The sequence below is a fragment of the Emydura macquarii genome, unplaced genomic scaffold (assembly GCF_026122565.2).
Source record: "Emydura macquarii macquarii isolate MOO-44397 ecotype Brisbane River unplaced genomic scaffold, CSIRO-AGI_Emac_v2 contig_1876, whole genome shotgun sequence".
Classification (NCBI taxonomy): domain Eukaryota; kingdom Metazoa; phylum Chordata; order Testudines; family Chelidae; genus Emydura; species Emydura macquarii.
Genome location: NW_027132013.1, coordinates 25,749,992 through 25,774,565, shown reverse-complemented (window position 1 = coordinate 25,774,565; position 24,574 = coordinate 25,749,992). Strand labels below are relative to the sequence as shown.

At 39.3% G+C, this 24,574-nt stretch overlaps 1 protein-coding gene and 1 long non-coding RNA gene across 3 annotated transcripts in view; one reads left to right on the top strand and one right to left on the bottom strand.

Annotated features, from left to right (window-relative positions):
- The first annotated feature begins 870 nt into the window (after positions 1-870).
- Positions 871-24,574, top strand: part of EIF2AK4 (eukaryotic translation initiation factor 2 alpha kinase 4) — a 64,810-nt gene continuing 41,106 nt past the window's right edge. The window contains exons 1-12 of one of the 2 annotated variants that reach the window (XM_067558018.1): positions 871-1,300; positions 4,885-5,000; positions 6,550-6,652; positions 10,917-11,090; positions 11,869-11,949; positions 12,483-12,631; positions 17,835-17,950; positions 19,058-19,215; positions 20,831-21,366; positions 21,743-21,852; positions 22,825-22,982; positions 23,377-23,804. In XM_067558018.1, the coding sequence (XP_067414119.1) occupies positions 1,154-1,300; positions 4,885-5,000; positions 6,550-6,652; positions 10,917-11,090; positions 11,869-11,949; positions 12,483-12,631; positions 17,835-17,950; positions 19,058-19,215; positions 20,831-21,366; positions 21,743-21,852; positions 22,825-22,982; positions 23,377-23,804 (2,276 nt within the window). In that variant the 5' untranslated portion in view covers positions 871-1,153. Of the gene's footprint in view, positions 1,301-2,529; positions 2,560-4,884; positions 5,001-6,549; positions 6,653-10,916; positions 11,091-11,868; positions 11,950-12,482; positions 12,632-17,834; positions 17,951-19,057; positions 19,216-20,830; positions 21,367-21,742; positions 21,853-22,824; positions 22,983-23,376; positions 23,805-24,574 lie in introns of those variants that run through there. The other variant, XM_067558019.1, reaches the window with a different exon arrangement.
- LOC137159563 (uncharacterized) lies at positions 1,406-3,075 on the bottom strand. The gene is made up of 2 exons (XR_010921653.1): positions 2,980-3,075; positions 1,406-1,912 (listed from the first exon to the last, which is right to left on the bottom strand). It is a non-coding gene; the product is annotated as an uncharacterized lncRNA (long non-coding RNA).

Genomic DNA, 24,574 nt, shown 5'->3' with positions numbered 1-24,574 from the left:
TAGGAATTTTTAGGTGTAATGACACATGATGATATTAATGAAATATCAGTTTGAACAATCAGGATTTTGCTTTTGCTGAAGTTTCCAAAAGGGTTTTTTATTTTATTTTTTTATTTGTGGTCATATCACAAAACCAGCTGTGCCTAAACACTTCAAATTTTCTTCACTCTGTTGTCTTTGATAACGCCTTTATTTTTATAAAGTTTGAACACAGAAATTGCCATACTCAATCAGAGCATCAGTCTGACTAAACCAGATGCTTCAGAAAACCATGCAAGAAGTTTCATAGTGGGCAATTACAGAATAACATATCCATAGGACAAATGTCTTCCTCGAACTGTCATCTAGTAGTTGGTTTATGCCCAGAAACATGAGGGGTTTTAGCCTTCATTTTTATTCTGTCTACTATAACTGTGGATGTAACTATCCAGATAGGTGTCTAATAATTCATTTTTTAATCCTGCAAAGCTCTTGGCCTCAATGATATTTTGTGATGAGTTCCATGGGTTAACTATACATTGCATAAAATATTGTATTGTATTAAGCTTCTCGGGGCTGGGACAACATCCTGTGTATTTATGCCGCACTTAGCAAAATGGGGCTGTGATCTTGATTGTGCCCAGGCCCCAAAAAGAAAGTGTAGGAGAAGTCTCTGGGGGTTCATAAACACTACAGCCCGTCAGTTTACCTAACACTAAAATATTTACCGTCTTAGGCTGAGGACTTTTGGAGAGCCAGCAGCATCATTTCCACCGCGGCTGCTCGTTCCTTTCCCCTTCATCGGTCAGCTGCCAGGAAGGGGTAGGGGAGTATCTGGGGCTAAGGTGGAGACCAGAGCGCTTCGCAGATGCCAGGACGTGTCCCGGGGCTAAGGGGAGGCTCTAGGGAGGAGGTCGTGGTGCGCCCGGGGATGTGTGTGGGGCCGGGAAGCCCTAGGGGTGCCTGAAAGGCGGCGGCTCCTCCTGCGGCCGCGTGGGGCAGCACCCGTGGCGGGGGTGGGGCTGGGGCCTGTAGCAGAGACAGTGCACGCGAAGGGCAAAAGAAGATCCGGGCGCCCGGGCCCTGCCACTTCCACCGTGGCCTTGGCAGGCGCCCGCTTGACTAGTGCTCGGCGGCGGCCCCGCCATGGCGGGCAGCGGCCCCTGCAGCTGACATGGCTCGGGTGAGCGACGCGCCGGGGGCGGAGGAGGCCTCGGAGCAGCCGGAGAGTTACCCGCTCCGCCAGGCCAACGAGCTGCAGGTGCTGGAGGCCATCTACGGCCGGGACTTCCGAGACCTGCGGCAGGAGCAGCCCTGGAAGGTACTAAGGAGCCGCGAGCCTCGGCCGGCGCGTGGGACGGCGGGGGTGCGGTGCGGGGCCCCCGCCACCTGCAGGGAGGGAGCCCGTGTGGCAGGCCGGGTGTCCTTCGCAGGGACGCCGGGCAGCCTGACACGGTAGCGCCAAAAAAAATGAGTGCTGGGGTGTTCCCTTGTGTAGCCCTTTCCCTCCTTTCTGAGGGCTTGGGGAGGCGGGGGGACGCTGAAAAGGGCCCCCCGGGTGGGGGTTATGTACGGGAACCCCGCCCCATCGACTTTCACGGAGGGTGAGCTGAGGTGCCCGCTGCTTGAGCTCCCACGCTTCCTCTTCTCCACAGCACGCAAGGCTTGGCCTGCTCCGGTCCCTTCCCTTGCAGCGCAGGAGGTGGTGGTGCTAACGCGAGAGCCTTAGCCTGGCACCCAACATCTGGAGCTGCCTTTGCGCGGCAGTGGTTCTAAACGTGTCCTCCTTCCGGCTTGCAGCTGCATGCACGAGTGGGAGCTTGCTTTCTTGGAGACCTGGCAAAGGTGTTTCTGCCCCCTGCCAGCAGGGTGCAAGCGTCAGGGTTTGCCTCCACCAGCGGCATTACCATTACTGGCTGGGGCTGTGTTGGTACTACAGGAACAGTGGAAAGTTAAAATTATAATAATGATGGTGATGATGATAAACTGAGCACACAGGCTTCTCAGGCCATATTTAGGCTAGGGTGTTTGAGCAAAAATGATCTGTTTAGCTGCACAGATGGATGCCATAATATAACCAAAGCTAAAGCCACTGCTGGGTTTTTTAAAATCTGCGTTAATTAAACTTTCTAAGGAGCAGGTTTAATATTGAGTTTAATTAATATAATTAACTAAGAAGTTGCTGAAGCATTGTCTACACTAGGGTTGCCAATTGAAAGTTGGTGGGAAGTTTTTGCTGAAATTCTCCAGTGTAGGAAAGGCTTAAGGGTGTTTCCTCCTTATCTCTAGCTGGAACTTTTTCAAACTTGAGAGCTCTGTGTATAGTAATCATTAAATATTGTCTGCCTCCTCCAGAAATGAGCAAGATAGTTACTAGGGATCAGCAAAGGGAATTGTGCAGTTGTTGTTTTCCCAAGAGTTGTTTCTAAACATAATTAATGGACCTATTATCTATCAAGGAAATAATGTGTTTCACTGGCATCCCCTCCCCACCAAACTGCTGCTAACCTATGACATCTGTGTATGACACTTACTTAATGACACCAGGGAATTATTATCACCTGCATGTTCCAGAAAGGTGTAAGTGAAATAAAAGGATAATTTGGGATTGACTTTAAAGGGAAGCCCTTCCTCTCTTTCCACCACCCCAAGAGCAGCTGCTGCTAAATTTATACATCTTTGTGTGTGATAATTCCACTCTAGGACTGTGTAATTAAACATCAATGAAACCTATGTAAAGATCATTTTGGATAGTCACTTAAAACCTTTTATTACTGGCTCCTTACAAAGGTTGCTGCTAAACTGACAGGTCTGTGTATAAAAATACTGATTATGTGCCTTTAAACGGTCTTGAAACTTATATGATCCTTAACAAATATGCCGGTATTCATGATTAACAAAAGTTTTGTTGTTTCCCTTGTGATGGTCTGAATAACTTCTAGTTGAATTTTTGAGGCAAATCCTCATTGTTTTTCTATTGGAGTAACTCATTTCTCTCACCTTAGTTAGTCTCTCAGCTGGGTTCTGAGAGAGGCTCTTTATTCCCCTGCCAGGAACAGCCACCATTTTCTCCCTTTCAGCAGGGGACACCTTCAGAACATTTTTAGAACTTGGTTGCTGACATCACTAAGTCCTTGATTTTTCAAGAACATCGTATGCATTCAGCCTCCTTATTGGTTGCCCATTATCTTCCACCTCTTTGGCTGACCTCTGTATAACTAACTTACTCTATAACTCATCCTCAGCAGTCTTTTTTTATTCTGTCTATAATTAATACTCTTCAAATGTGACTTGCTTTTTAATTAATTGTTAGCATTTTTATTTACTCTATAGTTGATTCATTCCTTCATGTTAATTACATACCTATTTATCTGCTTAATTGACTTACCTCATCACTGGTTCTCTGCATTATTGATTCAAATTACTGTTGTTTCTCTGCATATTTGTTGCATGCTATAATTTATTCAACATATAACATTTCTCTCATTATTTGGCTTTTTGCACTCACTTTCAATTTCACAATAATTGTTTCTTAGGATAACTGATTTATATAATGCCCAGTCTCTCCTCTTCTCTATTTCTTTGCATTCCCCTTCTAGAAGTCTCTTCCCATATATTCTCTGCTGCTGCCTCCTGAACTGTAGTGATATCATCTCAACCCTGACCCTCCCTTCATTTCTACCTTTCCCAACTCCCACAAACTTCTCTCTGTGGGACTCCCCACTTTCAACCTCACTCATCCCTGCCCATGCCCTTCCCTTCTTTTGCTGCTCAGGAGTACTTACTGAGTCTCTAGAAGTATTGCCATTCATGGCTTCTTATATCTGCCACTCCTCACATGCCATAATACTCACTGAAACCTGAAGTCAGTATTTTCAATATGGACTTAATCCCTTCCTTAATCAGAGTGAACTAAGACTACTTTATTCCTGAATAGAGAATGCAGATGGGATTTAAATTAGTGTGTTAGTGCATTAACTTCACACTTTTAGTTGATTCATCTTAATTTTCCTGAGCATCCCCATGTAGACGAGGCCATACACTCTCTTCCCTCAGGAACCTGTTGGGAACATTGGGCACTTTCTAGCTTGTGTCGTCTTGTTGCTCTTCCTCTGTCACTCCATCTAGCTCTTTTTTTTTCTTTCCACCATTGTGTTTGTGATCTATGACTCACCTTTCTTCCGACTTTTCTCCTTCTCGGTAAATCCAGACTCCCAGTGTCAGAAAGTTTGTGTACTTTTTCCACTTTACTTTGAAGTCAGTTTAGTCCAAAGAATGTTTTTAAAAAGTCAAAAAGGAAAAAAAGACAACAGTAGTTAGCAAAACTCTACCATATGCCTAAAATAAAAAGCTCCATCTCTATGCCCCAGCAGGATTATATTGTAGCTATGATATCCTGGCATCACATCAGAAAGAAAGATGTTTAGAAGTGACATTTTTCAAAGGCCTAACATGAAGTGTAAGTTTAGATTTCTTTCTTTGCTGAATGCCCCATTAATCTGCTATCTGTGACATTCCACAAATAATCCAAAATTCCACTCATTTTTTAAAAAGCCAGAAACTTTTCACATATCTTTTTCCATTTAAAATACAGTGAATCTTTTTTATCCAGAACGCCCTCTTACCTAAATATGACTCTTGATAGGGCACTACTTCTTCTGAATATCTCTAGCCCCATTTATTCTATAAACTGGATAAACTAAGGTTGAACTGTTTAACATAAGGTGACCAATGGCGTTAATTCACGTGTTCACTAATCAACTGTAAATGAATTAACAGATTTTATTTTTTTTTAAGGCCAGAAAGGATCATGGGGATTCTCTAGTCTGACCTCTTGCATGATACAGGATTGGATTTCCCTGAATTAATTCCTGCTTAAATTAAATGCCTTGTTTTATATTTTAGGTAAAACAGCCTCCAGAAATCAGTTTAGTTCTGCATCCTCAGGGTTTGACTGGTGACAATGAAGTTTATGCCAAAGTTGATTTGTGGGTCAAATGTCCACAAACCTACCCTGATACGTGAGTGAAAATCAAAACCTACCTTCTAATATTTTCTTTATTCTCTCCATGACAAAAATGAAAGTTGAAGTGTAACATTGTGTTCATTGCCCTTATTCTTACCTTAGTTTAAATGTGTCTCTATTTGTTAGACATATAGCACTGAAGTATAAAAGTGGGGAACTTTATAATTAATTCATTTGAAAACCTGTATCTGAGATAGAAGCCACCTCATCCCTTCTGTGTTGTAGCTGCCAGTGAGTAATAGAGATGCATCTGCCAGTTGGAGATTCAGACACTAATTGAGCAAGATACTTAAGCCCACATGTAACTTTAAGCATGTGAATACTTCCACTGAAGTTGTTGAGACACAGTACCTTGCTGAATGGGAAACATCTTCTATCGTCTGCTGGTCCTGTATTGTGCTGAATTAGCCTTTTGGAGGACTAATGGATATTTCCTTTGAATGATGAAAAGTGTTGTGGATGATCAGCAGCTCCTGAGATTTGGCCTTGACAGTAATTTTCTGAATAAGTATTGTTGTGCCAGAACAGCCCAATAGTCCATCCAGTCCTTCCACCTCCAACAGTGGCCAGTGTGAGATACCTCAAAGAAAAATATAAACCTTCCATGGCATGCCCAGTTATGCAATGATCTAACATATGAGGTAGGGAAATGTTCCTGTCCAAGTGATGATTTGATTATACCCTCAAGCTTGAAGATTGATGACCATTATTATTTTTGTTTAAGATAGTATAACCGCAGATGTTTTTCTTATTCCTGTAACTGTTTAAGCCAGTGTTTCTCAATTGGTGTTCCGTGGAAGCCAGGGTTCCACGGGAACACTGTTAGGGTTCCGAGAGCAGCTGTTCTCCGCGCCGCCGAGAGCAGCTGTTCTCCGCGCCGCCAAAAAAGGGAAGATGTCTCGGATTTTCCGGCGAAGGGTATCCAGTGTAAGTGTAATTTAAGTAAGAAATGCTGACCTTTGCTTATTTCAACATTTGAAGACTGTTAAGAGTTTGGGGGGTTCCGCAATTATTTATGGAGTTCAAAAGGGTTCCGTGGCCAAGTTTAATTGAGAAACACTGGTCTAAGCTTTTAAAAAATGTTGATTGTTTACCTGAATGTACTTTATTGTAGTGTATTCCTCAGACTAACTGTGTATTACTTACATAATGGAAAAAGGAAAATCAGCAAATCTAAAACTGCCATACCTTATGCCAGAAATATGTACTGCATTTTCAGTACATTCCTTTAAAAAATAATGTACTGGGTTCGAACTGTAGTTAACATAGACTATGGGGTTATCCTGAGGGTGTTTCACCTTTCTTCTTAACATAATCCAAATTGCTGGGTCACAGATACTCACAGTTTCAACTACCAGAACTTTTTATAATCATGTAGATAGAGTATTACTTGTTCAGGTGTTGAATGACAATTGTCAGGTTGCTGCAAAAAAACAAAACCAAAGTTCTTATTGACCTGTTGTGTGGCCTATGTGAGTCTCCTTGTCTGTCTGTACAGCTGATCCTTAATAAGAGAACATTTCTTGTGATCTCTTTTTCTCCAGTGTCCCTGAAATACAGCTAAAAAATGCAAAAGGTTTGTCAAATGAAAACATTAATTTGTTAAAATCCAGACTCGAGGAATTGGCAAAACAACGCTGCGGAGAGGTAAGAGTTCTCACTTTTGTGAAAAGCCTAATTTGATTCTAAATAGTCTTGCAAATTATGTCTAGTAAAATGTTATCAAAATAAGGAACTACAAATACATCAAAATTAATATGTGATTATCTATCCTAGTGAAGCAGGGTGAGGGTTCTGCTCTTCCCTCAATGCTCTTCCAACTCAGGAAAGTTCAGTGTGTGCAGCCAGCAAAAATAAACCACATAGAGGCTGAGTTTGCATTCGTTGCCTGTCTAGGGACAGGATCATACCCTTAAAATGTTTTTATCATGTTATAGAAAGTAACAATCAGTGTATAAAATTGAGAGGATTTTATGCAGCTTATGTTGAATTTTAATTTCATTGTAAAATAGCTGTAACTATTTAGTCAAAACACTTTTTACTTGGGGAAGGAGAGGGTCTAGTGCACTCAGCAGTGGATTGTGGGACAAGAGACCTGGATTCTAACCGCAACTCTACTGTTCATGTCACATCTCTTTGCCTTAGTTTCCCTGTCTGAAAAATGGGAATATTGATACTGACCTTCTTTTGTAAAGCACTTCTAAGTATCCATGTGGACTGAATATGGACTGAATTGATCCAAAAGGTTGACAATGAATGTGGGAGCTTTTTGTAAAAGCACTGTTTTCAATACACTTTTTTTATGTGCATATGTATATTTTACAGATAAATATTTGTTTAATTTGCTTGTTTTAACCTTTAAAAAAATCAAGCAGTTGTAACTCCTCCATTGTGTTAAAGCAAGAGAATATTTTTGCTCCTAATTTCCTGAGTCCATATGCCAATTCACTTGGCACATATACTTCTCTTTCTATTTATACAGCATATTCCTGTTCTATTAGTTTTAATATGTTCTGATAGCTACTTTCAAAAGAATTATTTTAGATTATTTTTCATTCAAATTGTGTTTAGTAATGAGTTGTTACTTCAAAACTTTTTGGTACCTTCTGGGAATTAACAGTTCAATATTGTACTCCTGATTTTTGTAATAAATGTGTTAATGATAAATGAGAGCAAATATTCGAACTAAGGCAGATGTTCTCAAACTGGTCTGTGGACCATGGGTGGTGCTTTTGCTGGCGATCCATGGAGAGTTGCTTGGTCACATTCATCCTTCCTTCTATCTGCTGTATCATATTAAAAGGAGCTAAGATAATTAAATTTCCTAATATTGCTATTTCACGTGAACGATTTGCTGTACTTGCTACAGGGATATATTGTAGAATCATGAATCGGAGGGAGGGTTATCCTCGCTGTCAGGAAATGGAAGGTCATCCCTGAGAGAGCCTCTTTATTAGAATGGGGTCCACTGTGTGGACCCCCTACAGTAGGGTCCTTATCTTCCTAGTCTATTTAAGGGTGTGTTAAACAGTAAGTGGAAAGTTTTATTTTTAGCATGTTTGTTCAGAAATACCTTCTTTATTTTCTGTGTCTCTGCACTTGCTTTTAGTTCAGTGAGACCATAGGAAGGGTTTTTTGCTTTGTGCATGGCACGAGATGTGTTCATGTTGTTTTTGTTCCACACTGCCTTCTGGCTTCGTTATTACAAGCAATCAAGGAATTAAATATTTAAGATTCTTGGAAATTTCAATTCCCTATAAGCAGTCAGTGTAATGTGCTGTTGTCACATGCACACCCGAACTCAAACCAAACCCCGGGCTCTGGGTTTAACAGTAGGTCACTCAGCTGAAAAGGTGAAACCCTCTTGTGGTGTTGCTCTCATTTTGGAGAGCTGATAGTCTTTTCACTCTAAGGATTATTTAACTTGAAAAGGGGTAATACTAGATGTGTATGGGACTGGTAATGGCCTCTCATCATAGGTCATCAGCATGCTGGCCAACATTTTTCAGATAAATTTCCAAGTGCATCCTGTCCCTCCAGTGCACTCGCTGCCCTTCCACTAATATCCTGTTCAGTCTCTCCCATCCTGCCTGTGCCCTATGCTCTATAGAACAGAGGTTCTCAAACTGGGGGGTGCGTCGTGTATTCTGAGGGGGGCATGAGAAGCTTTAGGAAAAAAACTTACTGTGCACATTTTACCCTCCACCATTAATAACTAGCCATGCTGATCTCTCCAGACAAAGCAGCTCCTCAGCTGGCGTTGTGCATTAGACTCGAGATGGTGCTGTGCTTTTGGACAAATTGCTGTTAAGCTTGCATAGCATTATACAAAGTCGTTGCCATCTGTACTTTAATCCGTTTGCTATGACGCGATGTGCACGTTTAATTGCAAGCATCGATCATCAGGGCAGTTTTGCTTTTGCTCTTATTACAATGGATTGTGGGCTCTGTTTCAATCAATGCCTTGCTGCTTTTCATATTTAGTGAGAGTTGCATATTAGTTTTTCTTTATAAGTATATTTAATTGTGTGGCAGGGGAGGGGGCGTAAACTACTCCAGACACAAAGAAGGGGGGCGCAATTAAATAAGTTTGAGAAGCACTGCTATAGAACACACAATGAGGCAAGCCTAGTTCTAGCCACCTCCCCTTCTGGGCCCCACCCCAGCAGGGCTATAGTAAATATGGCTGTTGGCAGTGTTCAGGGAGACATGGCCATAGTTATGTCTGGGAAAGTGAAGACAAGATGTTCACTTTTTTCAGGATGCTTGCAGCAGAACAGAATCCCTTGGCCTTGTCCCCTCCCTGTTCTACTGAGTCCTGGAAGAGGATGGGACATTACCCTTCCTCGATCCTCCTCCTGCTGCTGCAGGGGAGAATGGGACTGTGTCTGATCTCTGACCCCCTTGCTACGCAGAGGCCCTGGGTGAGTGGGGCTGTTCCTGATCCCTGAACCGCCACCAGCCATCCTCTCCCTGTTGTAGCCAAGGCCCAGGGAGGGAATGGGGCATGACCCCCCCCTCCCCCCGACATACTGGCCATCCGACCCACACACCAGTATCTACCTGTCTCCATCTACTGCTGCCTGGGCTCTATGTTGCCACCACCACGCCCTGCACTTCAAATCTAGCTCCCATTGTCCTACCGTTGGCTGCTGAGCCAACTGACGCTGCCCCTCCCACACTCCCATTTGCCAGAAACATAGCAAATGTCAACTACAGGACCCAGAATCTTGTCTGTGAGCCACACAGCGTTTCAGTTCCTCTCACTGACTCAGAGAGCACGTGAGAGACTGATGCACGGGTGACTAACACACATGATTCTAGGTAAGGTAATTTTTATGCCAGAGATAACATTATTAAATCAGGAGTCAGGAATTTTTTGCTTGCACACGGCAGTCTCCTTGACATATTGGGAGACTTTGTCAGCTGGGTCATCAGTTTGTGTTCAGCCAAAATTGGCAGTGACTGAAAATCATTATCATTTGAGAAGCCAAACAGTGTAATTAGGTAATAGTCTCAGTCCCATTCCCATAGGATGGTGAAGGAACTGCTACTCTTAATGTTTGTAGCAAATAAGTACAACATAATAATCATTATCAATTGATACATTTTTGGCAGTCTCAGGAAGACTAACAACTGCATGGTCTTAGACTAGTGTGCTGTCCGAGCACCCAAAGACAGTCCCTCCAGAGCATGATTGAGGCATATTGGGGAAGCTTGCACTCCCATTCACTGTCCATGTTTTGTTTTTCAGAGCTATCCATTGGGCCTTTTTAATTTTATTTATAGCAAATAGTTTTTAGTGAGAAAGAACAGTGCCTTGTTGACTTTGACACTGGCCGTGTTGATTTTCAATCTGGGTAAAATTTGGAACTGAGCTGAACTGTCTTGTTTCATCAGGATGCCACGTTACCCTGGATGATGACAGTTGGTCGCTACCAAAGTGGTTCTACAGCTGTAATTGTGGGTTTGTTTGCAGAGAGAAGATCAAAATTTAATATCAGCATTTTAATTAAACAATTTGTTCTCAGCAACCTGGACAATAATACACACTTGTAGAGACACTCTACTAAATGGCTTACATTCTATCATTTGAAATGGTTTTGACCGTGTATAGAAAAATACCATTTGTTTTATCCAGGAGAGTGTTTGCATATTTGTAATGAAATCGTGAACATTTTTGAGAAAGCTTTCTTTGTTGCCCTGCTTAGTGATTAACATGTCAGTTAATAACCATAGTTCTCTGACAGAGAGTAGTATAAGGAGAAGTATGTTAAATTCTCATAATAAGTAACTGAGCACTGTCAGAGAATCTGCTGACTTTATTGCTTTTCTAAAGCCTTGTTACTATATTATTTAGTATTTGGAACTGTTTTGAAAACTGGGTGTCATTTATGTTTACCTTTTTTAGGTGATGATATTTGAACTTGCGGACCACATACAGTCATTTCTCAGTGAATATAATAAGCCACCTTCCAAGTCTTTTCATGAAGAAATGCTAAAAAATCAACAAAAGGAACAGGAGAGACTAGCCCAGGAAGAACAACGTCGTATGCAAGAAGTTAAGAGAAGAGAGGAACAGGAGGTAACAAAATTAAAACGTTCACGTTCTCATTGTTTTTTATGAATATGTAAAAAGTCACACTTTATAAATGCATCCTTAATATAAATAGTTCATAAAGATTAATAGCAAGCAGATATTTTAATAAGTGGTTAATCAATTGGTATAGATTGTTACAATGCCACAGGGTAGTAGACTTCTAATAACAATGGCTTATAGATGTCTGTAGCACCATTTTTTTTATGTGCTTATAACCCTCAGTAATGCATATTACTTGTTATGATCTTGTTATGGACATCAATTATTATTAACGCACTGCTAGCCATTTTTTGTATGTTTTATTTGTATGTGTGGCCACACAAATATATGAAAAATGGATTTCATCTTCAGCTACAAAGGGATTTGGAGTCTTAGCTCAGACCAGAACACCAGAGATCCTAGATACTGGTCTTGTCTTCATACCACATCTCCCTACATATCTGCAGTATCTCAGTCTCTGTTTTGGAATGTAATAAATCTGTACCGAAGAACTTCCTTTCATAACATCGTTAAGAGGCTCTGTCTCTTTGGAAGTAATTTTCCTTTTGTTATTCTTGCCCTTCTCCTTCAACATGGAATTGTTACCATTTGCTTGAAGTAGCTAAGAAACTGATTTGACTGAATTATTTATGCATCTGGGATCAATCCTTTTTTAAAAATCCTTGAAAAATTAATACTTTAGCTTTTCTCTCAGAAGTAAAATTAGAGATAGTTTTGTGTTGTTTCAGTTTTGCCTTTCTGATAGCAGTAAAATGTATTTCAGCAACGTGAAATTCTTGATGAGATTCAGAGAAGGGAGGAGGAGAAGAGAGAAGGAAGAAAAAAGAAAGAAATGGCAAAACAGGTATTGTTTTTAAACTTATGTACAAGAACACTTTTGTAATATTTGCTGCAAGCAATATATCATGATTATAAAAACGAAAGAGAATAAAATGAATACATTTTTATCACATGCTTTCTTAATTTTCTCTATGAAATATTTCTGACAAGTATTCAAAAATTTAAGTAATGATTTTTGTTCTTGGAGTGTAGAAATTGCTTCTGAAATTAATTTGATGTATGCTGAATTTTATCTATTTTATTGTATTGGCATCTTTTCAAGGCATAGACATTCTGTATTAATTTATCCAAGTGAAAGATATCAAACAGATTAAATAAACTAATATATAATGTTCAGTTTCAGTGTGAAGTGTCTTTATGTTCTTGCCAGTGCATAATGCTGAAACCTTCTTCCCCAACTTCACATACGTACTCCTGGTGGAAACCTTACCATTTCTTTACCCAAGAGATTTTACAGGATACATAATGAAGTTCATCCATGTGTTTTGAGGACTGAAGTAATCCCTTTACTTGTTTGTTTCTTTCACCTGTTCCCAGGAACGTTTGGAAATTGCCACTTTTACAAGCCAAGAAAATTCTTTCAGAAGAGACACTGTAGGGCACAAATCTGCTTCCAGTTTAAATGGAGGTGTGTTGGAACATGGAGGGAACAACAAACATCGCACAAATTCCACAGGGCATTCAAAGTATGTATAGTTTTATTTTGGATGAGGTCAGAGTGGTTTTTTTTACTATTTGGCAGTTATTAGATTTTGAAGTGTTCTGGTCATCATGCAATACTTTATAAGTAGGCTTGGGAGTATTACTGACATTTACCGATAAAAATTTAAACATCTGTTTTACGGTACACCCGCAAACTGATGAAAAAATATTTCCATCATTGATATTAGATGTATACAGATAGGCAAAGAAAGAAAAATGCTGCTTGAGAACTTTAGATTGCTTTAAGGATATTTACTTTGTATATTTTGACATGTGATGTTAACAGTTTGTTTTCTAATGGTTGTAAAGCTTTAACTTTTTGAATCTCAATGACTACTGTCATTAAGTAATTATCGTTTGACCCCCCACACACACACCTCCCATTGTCTGATCTCCTCCCCATAATTTCCTGCAACTGAAAAGGTAAGTCAATAAATCTGGGGAAAAAATGCTCAACAACGAACGTTGATACTTTCTGTCGAAATTATAAAAATTGAATACTGCCAAATCTATTTATAAGTTTTGTTTAAGTTGGCAGGGCTTAATGTGATAGTGACACAGTAAGTAGAAAACTCTCTTGTGAATGGGAGACTTATCCTTCAGTTTAAATTGAAGTATATATTTCTGTCCTTCGTGGATATGAAGTAATCCTTCTGAATGTGAATTGATGCAGTGCTGTCTTCCTAAGCCTGCATCCTAGTGGCAATTCCAGGTGAAAATTATCTGGTTCCAATTGGTCTGAGATACTGGAACAGATCAGCAAATGTATTAGTCTGCTGTGATTCATGTGGTTACTGGTCCTCCAAATGAAACCAGATCAAGTTGAGACTTGTTAAAGAAGTCTAATGGATTTCCAGTAGAACAGACAGATTGGAACAATATAGGGTGTGAACTTCCTATTCCCAAATCCTTTGTCTAATGGATAACCTGAGCTGTTTGCCTGTGTACTGTGGAGTTGTCAGAACAGGGAGAAATCCTGCTCCTCCATCTCTGGCCTCTTGGTTGCTACTTCAGTGCAAGGCTCAGATGGCCTCTGTCTCACTTATAGTATTGTCTCCCTTCCTGCTTGGGTGGGAATGGGCTGGTGGATTCAAGTAGTGGTAGAATCACAGCTCTTGTCTCCAATTCCCACAGCAAGGATAGAGGATTCAGGATGCTACTGCAGGTTCATGTGAATAACTGTGCATCCATTGTTTTCAATTTGAACAATGGGAAGATCGGCACCATCTAAAAAATTCAGGAACAAGAGAGAGGAAGACTGAAGTTCAAAAACATGGAACCAACAAGACATACCAATTCTACCTGCTCTAATGCTTTGCTTGTGGTTGCCACCCATCCATTCATCTTTATGTTGCTATAGCTTGTTGAATTGTCATCTTATCTCTAAAGCATGTAGCTCAGTGGCATTATATTTCTTTCACTCTTCTTTTTAATTATTGTTTGTTTTCTTTTCCTCCTTGTATAGCTTTATTATACACTTCTTGATTAATGCACCCTTTAAAAGATTTTCTCCACAAATCTCATAAATGTTACAGATATCTTGAACAAAAAACCTTTATGCCTCCACTATCTGCTCATTCTTCTTTGACTACCATTATATTTTATAAAGCTTTTTTAATGTTTCAGAGTTGTCTTTTCTTCTCTTTAATAAGGTTTCACTAAGCTGTACTGATTATTTATTTGTGCCTGCTGTACAAAAGACAAATGACCTTGATATCTTAAATCACAATAATACAAGCTCTTTTTATTTGTGGGTGTGTATAAATTGAATTTTCTGTGCAGATATAGCACAATATCATTTTCATTTTACTTGTTAATGTAAAATAGATAGAGCTTATTTTTTTCAACTTCCAATGCTGTTGGAAATAAATACAGACAGCTGAAACCTCTTGTAAAACCACTGTTAGTTTCTTGTTGCAGTATTAACAAAATAGTTTGTCAGTTTAATTTTTGAAGGTTGTCTTCACAACAAGAAGGGACGGGGCTTTTATTTGTTAATGAAACCTTAAATTCTGGCCAAATAATGTAAAATCTCCTGGAAATTTGTAAGGGGGCTGTAGATCTTACTAACTGAAATTTTCTTTATTTGCTTGTTGCTTTGGTCCCAGCAAATGGGGTTATTTTAGTCAGGTGATTCATGTGGTTGATGGTATGGTGTCAGTTTAAAATATCATCAGTTTCATATTAATTCAGATACTTTTACTCCTGGGGGAATTCTACACCAAAAATTTTAAAATTCTGCACACAGTATTTTAAAAATCTGTAAAATTGTACATGTAGCTGCGGCTCAGGCTCTCAGCTCCGTGCATGGTAAGGTACCGGGGCTCTGCTCCAAACATGGTAGGACTCGGGATGCCATGTGCAGGGCTGAGAACCCAAGCCTCACCATGTGCGGGGTTGACAGCGAGAGATCACAAATTCTTTTGGAAAAAATAAGTCTGTGGGGAACGTTCATTCTTTGCAAATTCTGCATTGGCAGTGATGCAGAATTCCAGCAGGACTTATACATGTCTTGAGCTGAATAGGATTTTCTGCACTAGTCCATCTGAGAAGAATAATTTTATATTAGAATTAGAAATTAATTTTTTTCAAGTTCTAATTTGGGGGGCTGTCAGTTTTAATTTAGGTCCTTGTGAATTTATGCAGTTTATTGGGTGTTTAAAAATGTTGGATAGAAATACTAACATAATGTGCGCACATGTATAGATGGATTAACTTCTCTATTTTGTGAGTGACACTTGTGGCAAATTGGACCTAAAATCTTTTAGAAGGTCAATTTTGTTTCATGAGCTCTGGTCTTGGCTACTGGAAATTATGCAGCAGCTCCAAAACCCTAAATTTTAATGGACCATTAAAGTTTATATTTAAGTATTAAATATAGGAATATTTGATAGAATTAACCATAGTCAATATAGTAACTCTATGTTATTTTACTGTTTTCTGCCTTGGGAGCTGTGGAGGCAGTTTGGGTTTAGGATAGTTACATTTGCTGAATGTTTTCTCCCAAAATGACCAGCAGTGATCTGGTTATATGATCACATGTAAATTGTCATCTCTGGGTTTTAGCATTAACAGACCTTTGAGATGAATGGGACAGTTTACACCTCTGAGCTATTTTTTCCTGCCTTTGCAAACTCAGCTATTACACTGACTAAAGGCCAGGTCTCTGCTACAGACCGACGTCAGTATAAATACATCGCTCAAGGGTGTGAGAATTCCACACCCTTGAGCAACGCACTTATACTGACCTAACCCCTGGGTAGACAGTATAATATTGGCGGGAGAATTTCTCACACCAACATAGCCATTGCCTCCTGGGGAAGTGGATTTACTACACTGAGAGGAGAAGCTCTCCCATCGGCATAGGGGCATCTTCACTAAATGGCTACAGCAGCGTATCTGCAGCGCTGCGTGTGAAGGCAAGTTCTTACACTCAGCATGTGTTTTTAAGATTATCCTCACCATCATGAAGGACTAGAAACATATTTTTTAAGAGTGAAAGCTGAGATTTTACAGCAGGAGGTGGATTTTAAGGCAGGCAGGGAATTCCATTTTAAATTTCGCCACTACAGAATCGCAGAATACATGAAGCCCTACCTATGAGTGAGCAGTTTCCTATGAGATTTTTATGGTTGTTTTGAGGATTTCTTTTTAAACTGTACCAAGTAGAATTAATAACATGATGAATTTATCTGAAAGGGCAAATGAGTATCAGTACATTAAATGAGTCAGCCCTAACCTAAGAGGAATACATTGGTAGTGCTGTTAAACACAACCTCTCCTGAGTGGAAATGTATTCTAATGGGAAATGTGCACATTAGTCCCTTGGAAAATAGTTTGCTAGCACTAATTAAATCCTAGGGCTATTAATGAAGTTCTATGGGGAACAGTACATTGCAAATTCAATTCCTCTATAGTCTGTGTGTAGCAGCTCTGTGGAGTCATCTCAGCAGCACTCCCTTAATCTTGGGAGTAGCGTTACAACTTATTTTCAGAATTCTACTTTTCATTTCTCTAGAATTTTTTTCTTCTGTGATTTGAATTGAGGGTACCCAAACTTTGTAACAGTGAAGGTGCACCTAATATGCATATACATCTTACATAATTCTTTTAGCAAAAATAAATGTGCACAACCACAGTAGCTTATTTTGAAATCTCTCTGACTGAATAGAGATTGCTTGTTTGAGTTCCCCAGCAATAGCATCAATACTACTTAGCACTACTAAATCTTTAAATTGCTTTCCAGACTTACTGATAGGTCAGTGAATACCTGGTGATTGTCAGGTTTATCTTCACTTTGCATTTGTAGAGGGGAATTACACTGCTGTGATTACTGGGTCAAAGTACACTGACAAGCAAAGCATTCTCTACACAAGAAATAAACTCTTTTTTGGGTTTCCAGTAATACTTCAGATTGTTTTAAAATGGTTTCATCTTTAATAACCTAATTTCCTCTTCACAACTGGTACTATAAACTATTTCGCTTCATGCAGTGAAGTTAGATTGGTCTGTTTCACAAGGGGTTGTAACATTCTAGCAGAGGGCCATAGTCTTGGGGTTTCCAATGCAACAGGCAATATTTAATTACAGAATAAACCTGTCATTTAATATTTCCTTTAAAAATAACTATTTCTATAAACATTTGGCCCACATGTAATCCTTTCTTAACAAAATCTAAATTTTAGGGACTAGACTGCTGATGTGTCCCTTTGAAAGAGAGAAAATAAAAGAAACAAGATGGAGTTGAATTTAGGAAAATTAAATCTGTTTGTCTTTAAAATATTGTGAAAGACATAGCAAAATCAAGCTGTGTTCATTTATTATTTTCAGAACTGTAGTATCAATTACAGGTATATTCAGACTAGAGTTGTTCATCCCAGGCTGAAGCATTAAAGCCTGGATTCAGCATGTAAGCATGAGCTTACATGCTTGCTGAATCGGGGCCTATGTATAGAGACCCATCGCCATATATTAATTTATATCTATAAGCTAATCACAAGTAAGATCTTGATCTTGTAATCAGATTTATGCAAGCAGATGTTCGCTCTTATGCAGACCTGTTGATTTCAATGGGTATCTCATTGGATGCAAAGGTTTGCCTCTTCAGATCCAATACAAGATTGAGACTTGTATAGATTGTATCAATAATATAATTCCAAATTAAAGATAAAACTTTCACATTCACAGGCGAGAACGTCAGCATTCTGCATGTAGTAGTGAAGATTCTCCTGGAAATTATGAAATTTTGAACTTCTGTTCTGGTGGTGCTGGTCAGCTCACTGTTCACAAAGGAAAATGTATAGGTGAGTAAAATAGCAATTGAAACTTTCATTTTTTAAAAAGTGTGTTGCTTACATAAAATGATTGGATGGGTAGGTGTTTGCCAGGTGGAGGGAATCATGCTGCAGGGACTTTTAAATGGTGTAAATAGGGGTAAAGCGTGGGGGACTGGGAGGGGAGGGAGGATGTTGCTCTAAGGACTCCGATAGGGGTATGAAGAGCCCTTGTCAAGCATGGGAGGGAGAAATGAGAGATTTTACTTGAGTGAATGTTTGTTTGTTTTTAGGAATATTTGAAGTGAAATAGATCTAGATCTCTAAATGAACATTTTCAAGGGAGAAAAAGTTTCAATGTTTACTATTATTATTTACATGACTAAAATACTCAATAAATGGTTTTGGGTTTTTATATTTGTAAATAACAGGCTTTTTACACATCGCTACCAGACTTGAAATTTTATAGCTATTGATGATATGCTTAAGGCCAATAATAAGAATAGGGTTAGATAATGCTAGGATGCCCTCCACCATTGCTAGCATTGGTACTACAGCATTAATGGGAGATATTCTCAAAAACCTCAACGTAGACAAGGCTGGGAGATTCAGATAAGCATATAGGCTTTATATTGTTTGAATTGAGCCATCAAACTTCTTCAGCATTCTCTCTCACTATATCACTTTGATGGATGTTGTTGAAAATACTACTTACTTTGAACAAACATTGTTTCATTATTTATTGTATATTTTGAAGATGCGTGATTAAGCTGCTGTATATAGAGTTTAGCATTTGGTCAGTGGACAAGAATGTTTGTTTAATGAAATCTCAAATTCCTACATTAAACGTATGTCATTTTATGTTAATATGAAGTTTATTGTAAATTTTCCTATAATTACTTCACTAGTCTTTGTTTTTTAAGTCTGTCATTTGATTTCAATGGAGCTGACATTCTGCAGACAAATATATCAAATTCAGTTACAAGTTTTGTTCTTTTGATTAGATTTATATTTTAAGATTCAACTGAATTAACTAAAAAGTGAACTTTTTAATGTTAATTCAGTATTTGCAAGCACTCTTTCAGGCCCATTAAAAGTGAAAGAAGTTATATTTTTCTTCCTCCTTTTTGTGTGTAGACAAGGATGAACAGCTTGGTAAATCAGTCTACAATGCCTTGGAAATTTGTACTGGCAACTTTGTCTTAGTATACGAATGGGTTCTTCAATGGCAGAAAAAAATGGGAAGATTTCTTACAACTCAAGAAAAGGAAAAAGTTGATAAATGCAAAAAACAGGTAATAAATACACTTATTTTCTGTTCAGCTTGATTTTTTTTGTCATGCTTTTTTACTATAACTGTCAGTTATACTGTGTAGTATTGTATATTGAACTGCTAACTGAGATGCTGGTGATGAGGTAGAAAATTCCAGTAGTTGGAATGTTTGCATCATTCATTGAGAGATGTTAAGTTGTTTAGGGGTGATAGGCGTACTTTTTATAATACATAAGTAAAATCTGTTAATACAATATTAAAGAAAATCCTAGGGAAGGGGGAAATCGAGCTTCTCTGGCATAGCCCTATGGTGGAGGAAAAGTTTGTCTTTGCCACCTGGTCATGATGTCCTCACTTAACTTGGGAATACGGCTTTCAATCTGAAATTTTTAAAATATACATGTGCTGCTGTGCCTGCTCAGTAGATTGTATTTAAATCTTTTGGCTTGAAGCTTTAAGGGAAAATTCTGTCCTGATTTGCAACCCTTGCAAACCAAAGATTAGTCTGAGACTAGAATGGACTGAGACTAGGTAATGTGACATTTCAGCACAAAAGGGGAATTTTTTTATAAAGAGTGATCTGTTGGAAGCAGATTTATTACAGAAGTGCTATTGCAAATTAAAATACAGTATTTAGGACTGTGAACTTGTTTCCACAAGGGAATGCTGTGTACTAAGATACGGAAATAGAGCTATGGGACATGAAGTGTGAGTGAATTTTGGGAATCTTTTAGTACTTAAAAAGATATAGTTTAATTGGTATAGTTTAATTAATTTATTATCCAGCCTCATTCACTTGCCACCCCATTACTGAATTAAGGGCATGTCCACCAACCCCATTCCAGAATAAATTAGGTTTGAATAACCAGGTTGGCAGCCAGCTCCACAAAGAAGATGCAGAACAGGGATGCCTGAGGAAGGGAGCCCAAGAACCAGGAAAAGAAGCTGGAGCAAACCCTAGCACACCCAGAAACACTACAGGAGCAGAATTTCAGGGTCACGCATTCCTTTTAGACTTCCCAATAATCACATCCTGTCTATTCAGTATAATGACACTGAGTAAGCTGGTCAGCAGCTCTGAAATGTGTCCTTAAAGTCAGTTCCCATCAGGACACATTTCTGCAGCCTGCTGGCCATTTCCTTAGTATATTCAAAGTTATCTGCACATCTCCCAGGGCCTTTGTATTACTTGGGTTACATTGTGTTAGACTCTGATTTAAAAAGTACTAATGAGTAAACCTCAAAAGGCTCCAGGATAGTTTTTCTTCAGGTAGCACCCAAATATTTAGATATTGGTTGAAACTTTAGCTGAACCTCTGGATTGTGCAAGATTGAAGTTGGTGCTGTAGAGAAAGTAGCTTTTGGTGTTTCAGTGCTTCCATTCCCATCTAAATTATGAAACCAGGAAGAGCAGAAGCACGAGAAACTAAACAGCTCTTACTGAAATTATTCAAACTATTTCAAATTTCAAAAAATTGATATAGGTCTTGGGCTAAAGTTTCGTTCTTCTCTTATTCATATGAGTTCATTTTGTCTTTATTAAAAACATACTCTTTTTAATGCCGCTTTTATGAAATGTGAGAACAATTACTGTATTTTGCTAATAATATGTGTGATGTTTTTTTTCTGTTAAACAGATTCAGGGTGCAGAAACAGAGTTCAGCTCACTGATGAAGCTAAATCACCCAAACATAGTACGTTACATGTCCATGAGCCTTAAAGAGCATGATGATTCAATTGTGGTAGATATTTTAGTGGAGCATATTAATGGGTCTAGCCTTTCTACATACCTGAGCAAAGAGGTCCCAGTTCCCATTGATCAACTGCGCCACTATGCAACACAACTTTTGTCTGCTCTTGACTACTTGCATAGTAATTCAGTGGTGCACAAAGTCCTGTGTGCTGCCAGTATCCTGGTAGATTCCGATGGAAATATCAAGGTGACTGACTACAGCATTTCAAAGCGTCTTGCTGATATCTGTAAGGAGGATGTTTTTGAGCAAACCAAAGTTCGATTTAGTGAGGATGCTCTGCCCAACAAGCCTGGAAAAAAAGGAGACATATGGCGTCTGGGCCTGCTACTGCTTTCCCTCAGCCAAGGACAAGTAACCAGGGAATATCCAGTCACAATTCCTAATGACTTACCTGCTGACTTCGAAGATTTTCTGAAAAAGTAAGTGCCCATCGTTTTTTTCCTTTTCTCTACCATCTTTTTTTTTCCCTAAAAGAAAGTTTTCTGGAATAGGATTTCCATAGTAAAATCAAATCCATCTGTCTTACTAGTAATAATACTAGAGAAGAATGATGGTTCAGTGCTTAAGGAATTAGCCTGGGACTCTGGAGACCTGGATTCACTTCTGTGCTCCTCCACAGACTTCCTGTGTGACCTTGGGCAAATCACTTAAAGAACAGAGGCACAAAGACTATCTGTAAAATGAGGGTAATAATAGTATTCCCCTTCCTGTTCCTAACATTTAGGGAAGCTCTCTGGTAGTTTAGAGCCAATTCATAGTTTTGTGAAACATGGTTTGTTTTTGGTTTGTTTCTAGATGTGTTTGCTTGGAAGATAAGGAAAGATGGAGTCCTCAACAGTTGTTACAACACAGTTTTATAAACCCTCCACAAATGAAAATACCTGTAGTGGAAGAAAATCCAGAGGGTAAAGAATTAGTCTCTTCTGCTATACCCTGGCATTAAGTAATTAATGATGGGAAGATAAACACAAATGAACATATAAAATAAGGTACACGCAGGTAGTTTGAGCTATGTTAAGAGTATCAAGAGCCGGTGTATATTTGTATTTGTATAAAATATTTTAAAAGGTAAAGAACACAGTATCTTTGTTTTGTGGTTAGTTGGTGTGAACTGGCTCAGTCTGTACCCCACCTTCAGAAGAACACACCCTGTGTGGTGTCCAATCTAGCCCCCCTTCCTGGAGTCTGGTTTTACTGGTAATTCAGAAACAATAACGGAATGTAAAACCTTAGCCTAAACTTGCTCCTGAGCAAGGCTATTCATAGGATTTCCTTACTCTGGCCCAAAGACACTCTTCCACAATTTCTGGGTTCTTGTTGGAGCTAATTGTGCTTATCTACCAGCATGACTCATTAGTAATTACCCTGAACTTTAATGCAGAGTTTTAGTACCTAAATCTGGGGGCAGGTCTATGCTACTGCTTAAATTGATCTAATTTACATCGCTCGGGGGGGGTGTAAAAGACACCACCCTGGGTGATGCAAGTTACAGCGACCTAAGCGCTGTCCACACCTGTGATCTGTCAGCAGGAGATGCTCTCCTGCCGATATAGCTTCTGCCTCTTGTGGAGGTGGACTGATTATGCTGATGGGAGAGCGCTCTCATGTTGGCATACAGCATCTTCACCAGACGCGATACAGCAGCACAATTACATCGGTCCAGCTGTGCTGATGTAGCGCTTCTAGTGTAGACCTGCCCTGGGTTAATCCAACAGAAGAACCCGGCATTCCAGGACTTAATCTGCCATCCTGTCATAATTGATCATGGTTCTTTAAAGTATGTGTCATTATTCCTTCTGATGAATGGGTAACATTGTGTTGTTTTTTTCCACATTCTGTACTTTTGACTATGGTCAACTCTTACCTTTTGGTTTCAGATTCACCAGGAATAGATTACATTGAAACTGTTATCCCCAGCAGTCATGTACCTCATGCTGCATTCTTCACAGAAACGCAGAGGCAATTTTCACGTTACTACAATGAGTTTGAAGAATTACAGCTACTTGGCAAAGGGGCTTTTGGAGCAGTCATTAAGGTTCAGTATGGAAAGTCATTCCCATTCATTTTATAGAACCATTCTTGTGTATTCATTTTTTTGATGAAATGCATATTAAATGTTTCTTTTTTTATTTTTAAAATGTGTATTTTATTTTTGAAATATGTGGGAATCTCATTAGAACTGCTATCCTTCCTGATAGCACTAAGCAGTGGCCAAGAATTGAATAGATCTAACTACCCTTTTGCTCTGATCCTTGGGGTCAGGGTAGAGGTATACTGGTGAAGAAGTGTGGGAAGGCTTACGCTCCAGTTGCAATTGTTTCACAGATAAATGGAGGGCTTCTTCAGTGCTCTCACTCTGGCACCTTTCATGAGCTCTGATTGTGAATGAACTAACAGTCCTGTAAGGTTAGATTTATTTTAATTCACAGGTACAAAACAAACTTGATGGCTGCTGCTATGCTGTGAAACGTGTTCACATAAATCCTGCAAGCAAGCAGTTTCGGAGAATTAAAGGTGAAGTAACGTTACTGTCTCGTCTGAATCATGAGAATATTGTGAGGTATTACAATGCTTGGATAGAAAAACATGAAAAGCCCCCTCCCAGTATCTCAACATCAGAAACTACAGAAGGGAAGAAAGCATCCATCAAATTAGATCTGAATGGGAAGGATGAAGAAGAATCAACAGATGATGTGGAAGCCAACGCCCCTCCTCCTGTTTTAACAAGTTCAGTTGAGTGGAGCACCTCTTGTGAGAGGTCTTCTAGCACCAAATTTAGTGGAGCTGAGCAGGAGTCCAGTGACGAAGATGATGATGATGATGATGATGGCGGAGGAGTATTTTCACAGTCATTCTTGTAAGTAGACTTTAGCATCGACATTAGAAAGAATAATGTCAAGTCCAAATTCTGATCTCTCTTTTATATCCCATATCTGTTTGGTCAATAATGTTTATCCATCGGGTTGTGCTGTTCCAAATGCACATTTTAATGTTTTGTAAAATACTTTATTTGCAAGTAGCCAAATAGCTGCGATGAGCACATTTTACAATAGATCAGTGACAGCTTGCAGTGTCACCGGGGGGGGAAGGGGGAGGGCGGGGCGGGAGAGAAAGGTTCAGCCTTAAGCTTCTAAGAGTTCTTATAAAGGGGGTCCATTCTGGAGCATAAGATTGCTCAATCCTGCTCTGTTGATTTGGTTTTTCCCTGCCTGACAAAAGCCTAATATGCTGTCCAGGGGAAATCATTAGCAGTGCTGCCAGCATTAGACACTGGATGAGAAAAGCAAAGGGAGGGAGGATCAAGTGCTCAGTCCTACAGAAATGCAGGACAAAAGGCAGTGGCTCCAGAAAAGTCAAATCGTGTGCCAGGAAGTGGCAGGAGACATAGGAGCGTGAAGGCAAGATCAAATCATCTGACCTCAAGTGAGAAAAATAGCTGGAGCATAAACTTTACTTATGTTCCTCCACTGTTTGTTTGTTTTTTTTGTCAGTGAAGGGGCATGATCTTCTAGAGGCAAATTTCTGAAATATATATAAAATCTGCATAGGAGATACAGAAATAAAATATATGGTTGGAAATACCTGTCTCTCTTTTAGTAACTTGGAGATAGGGTGATCTGTCAAGAA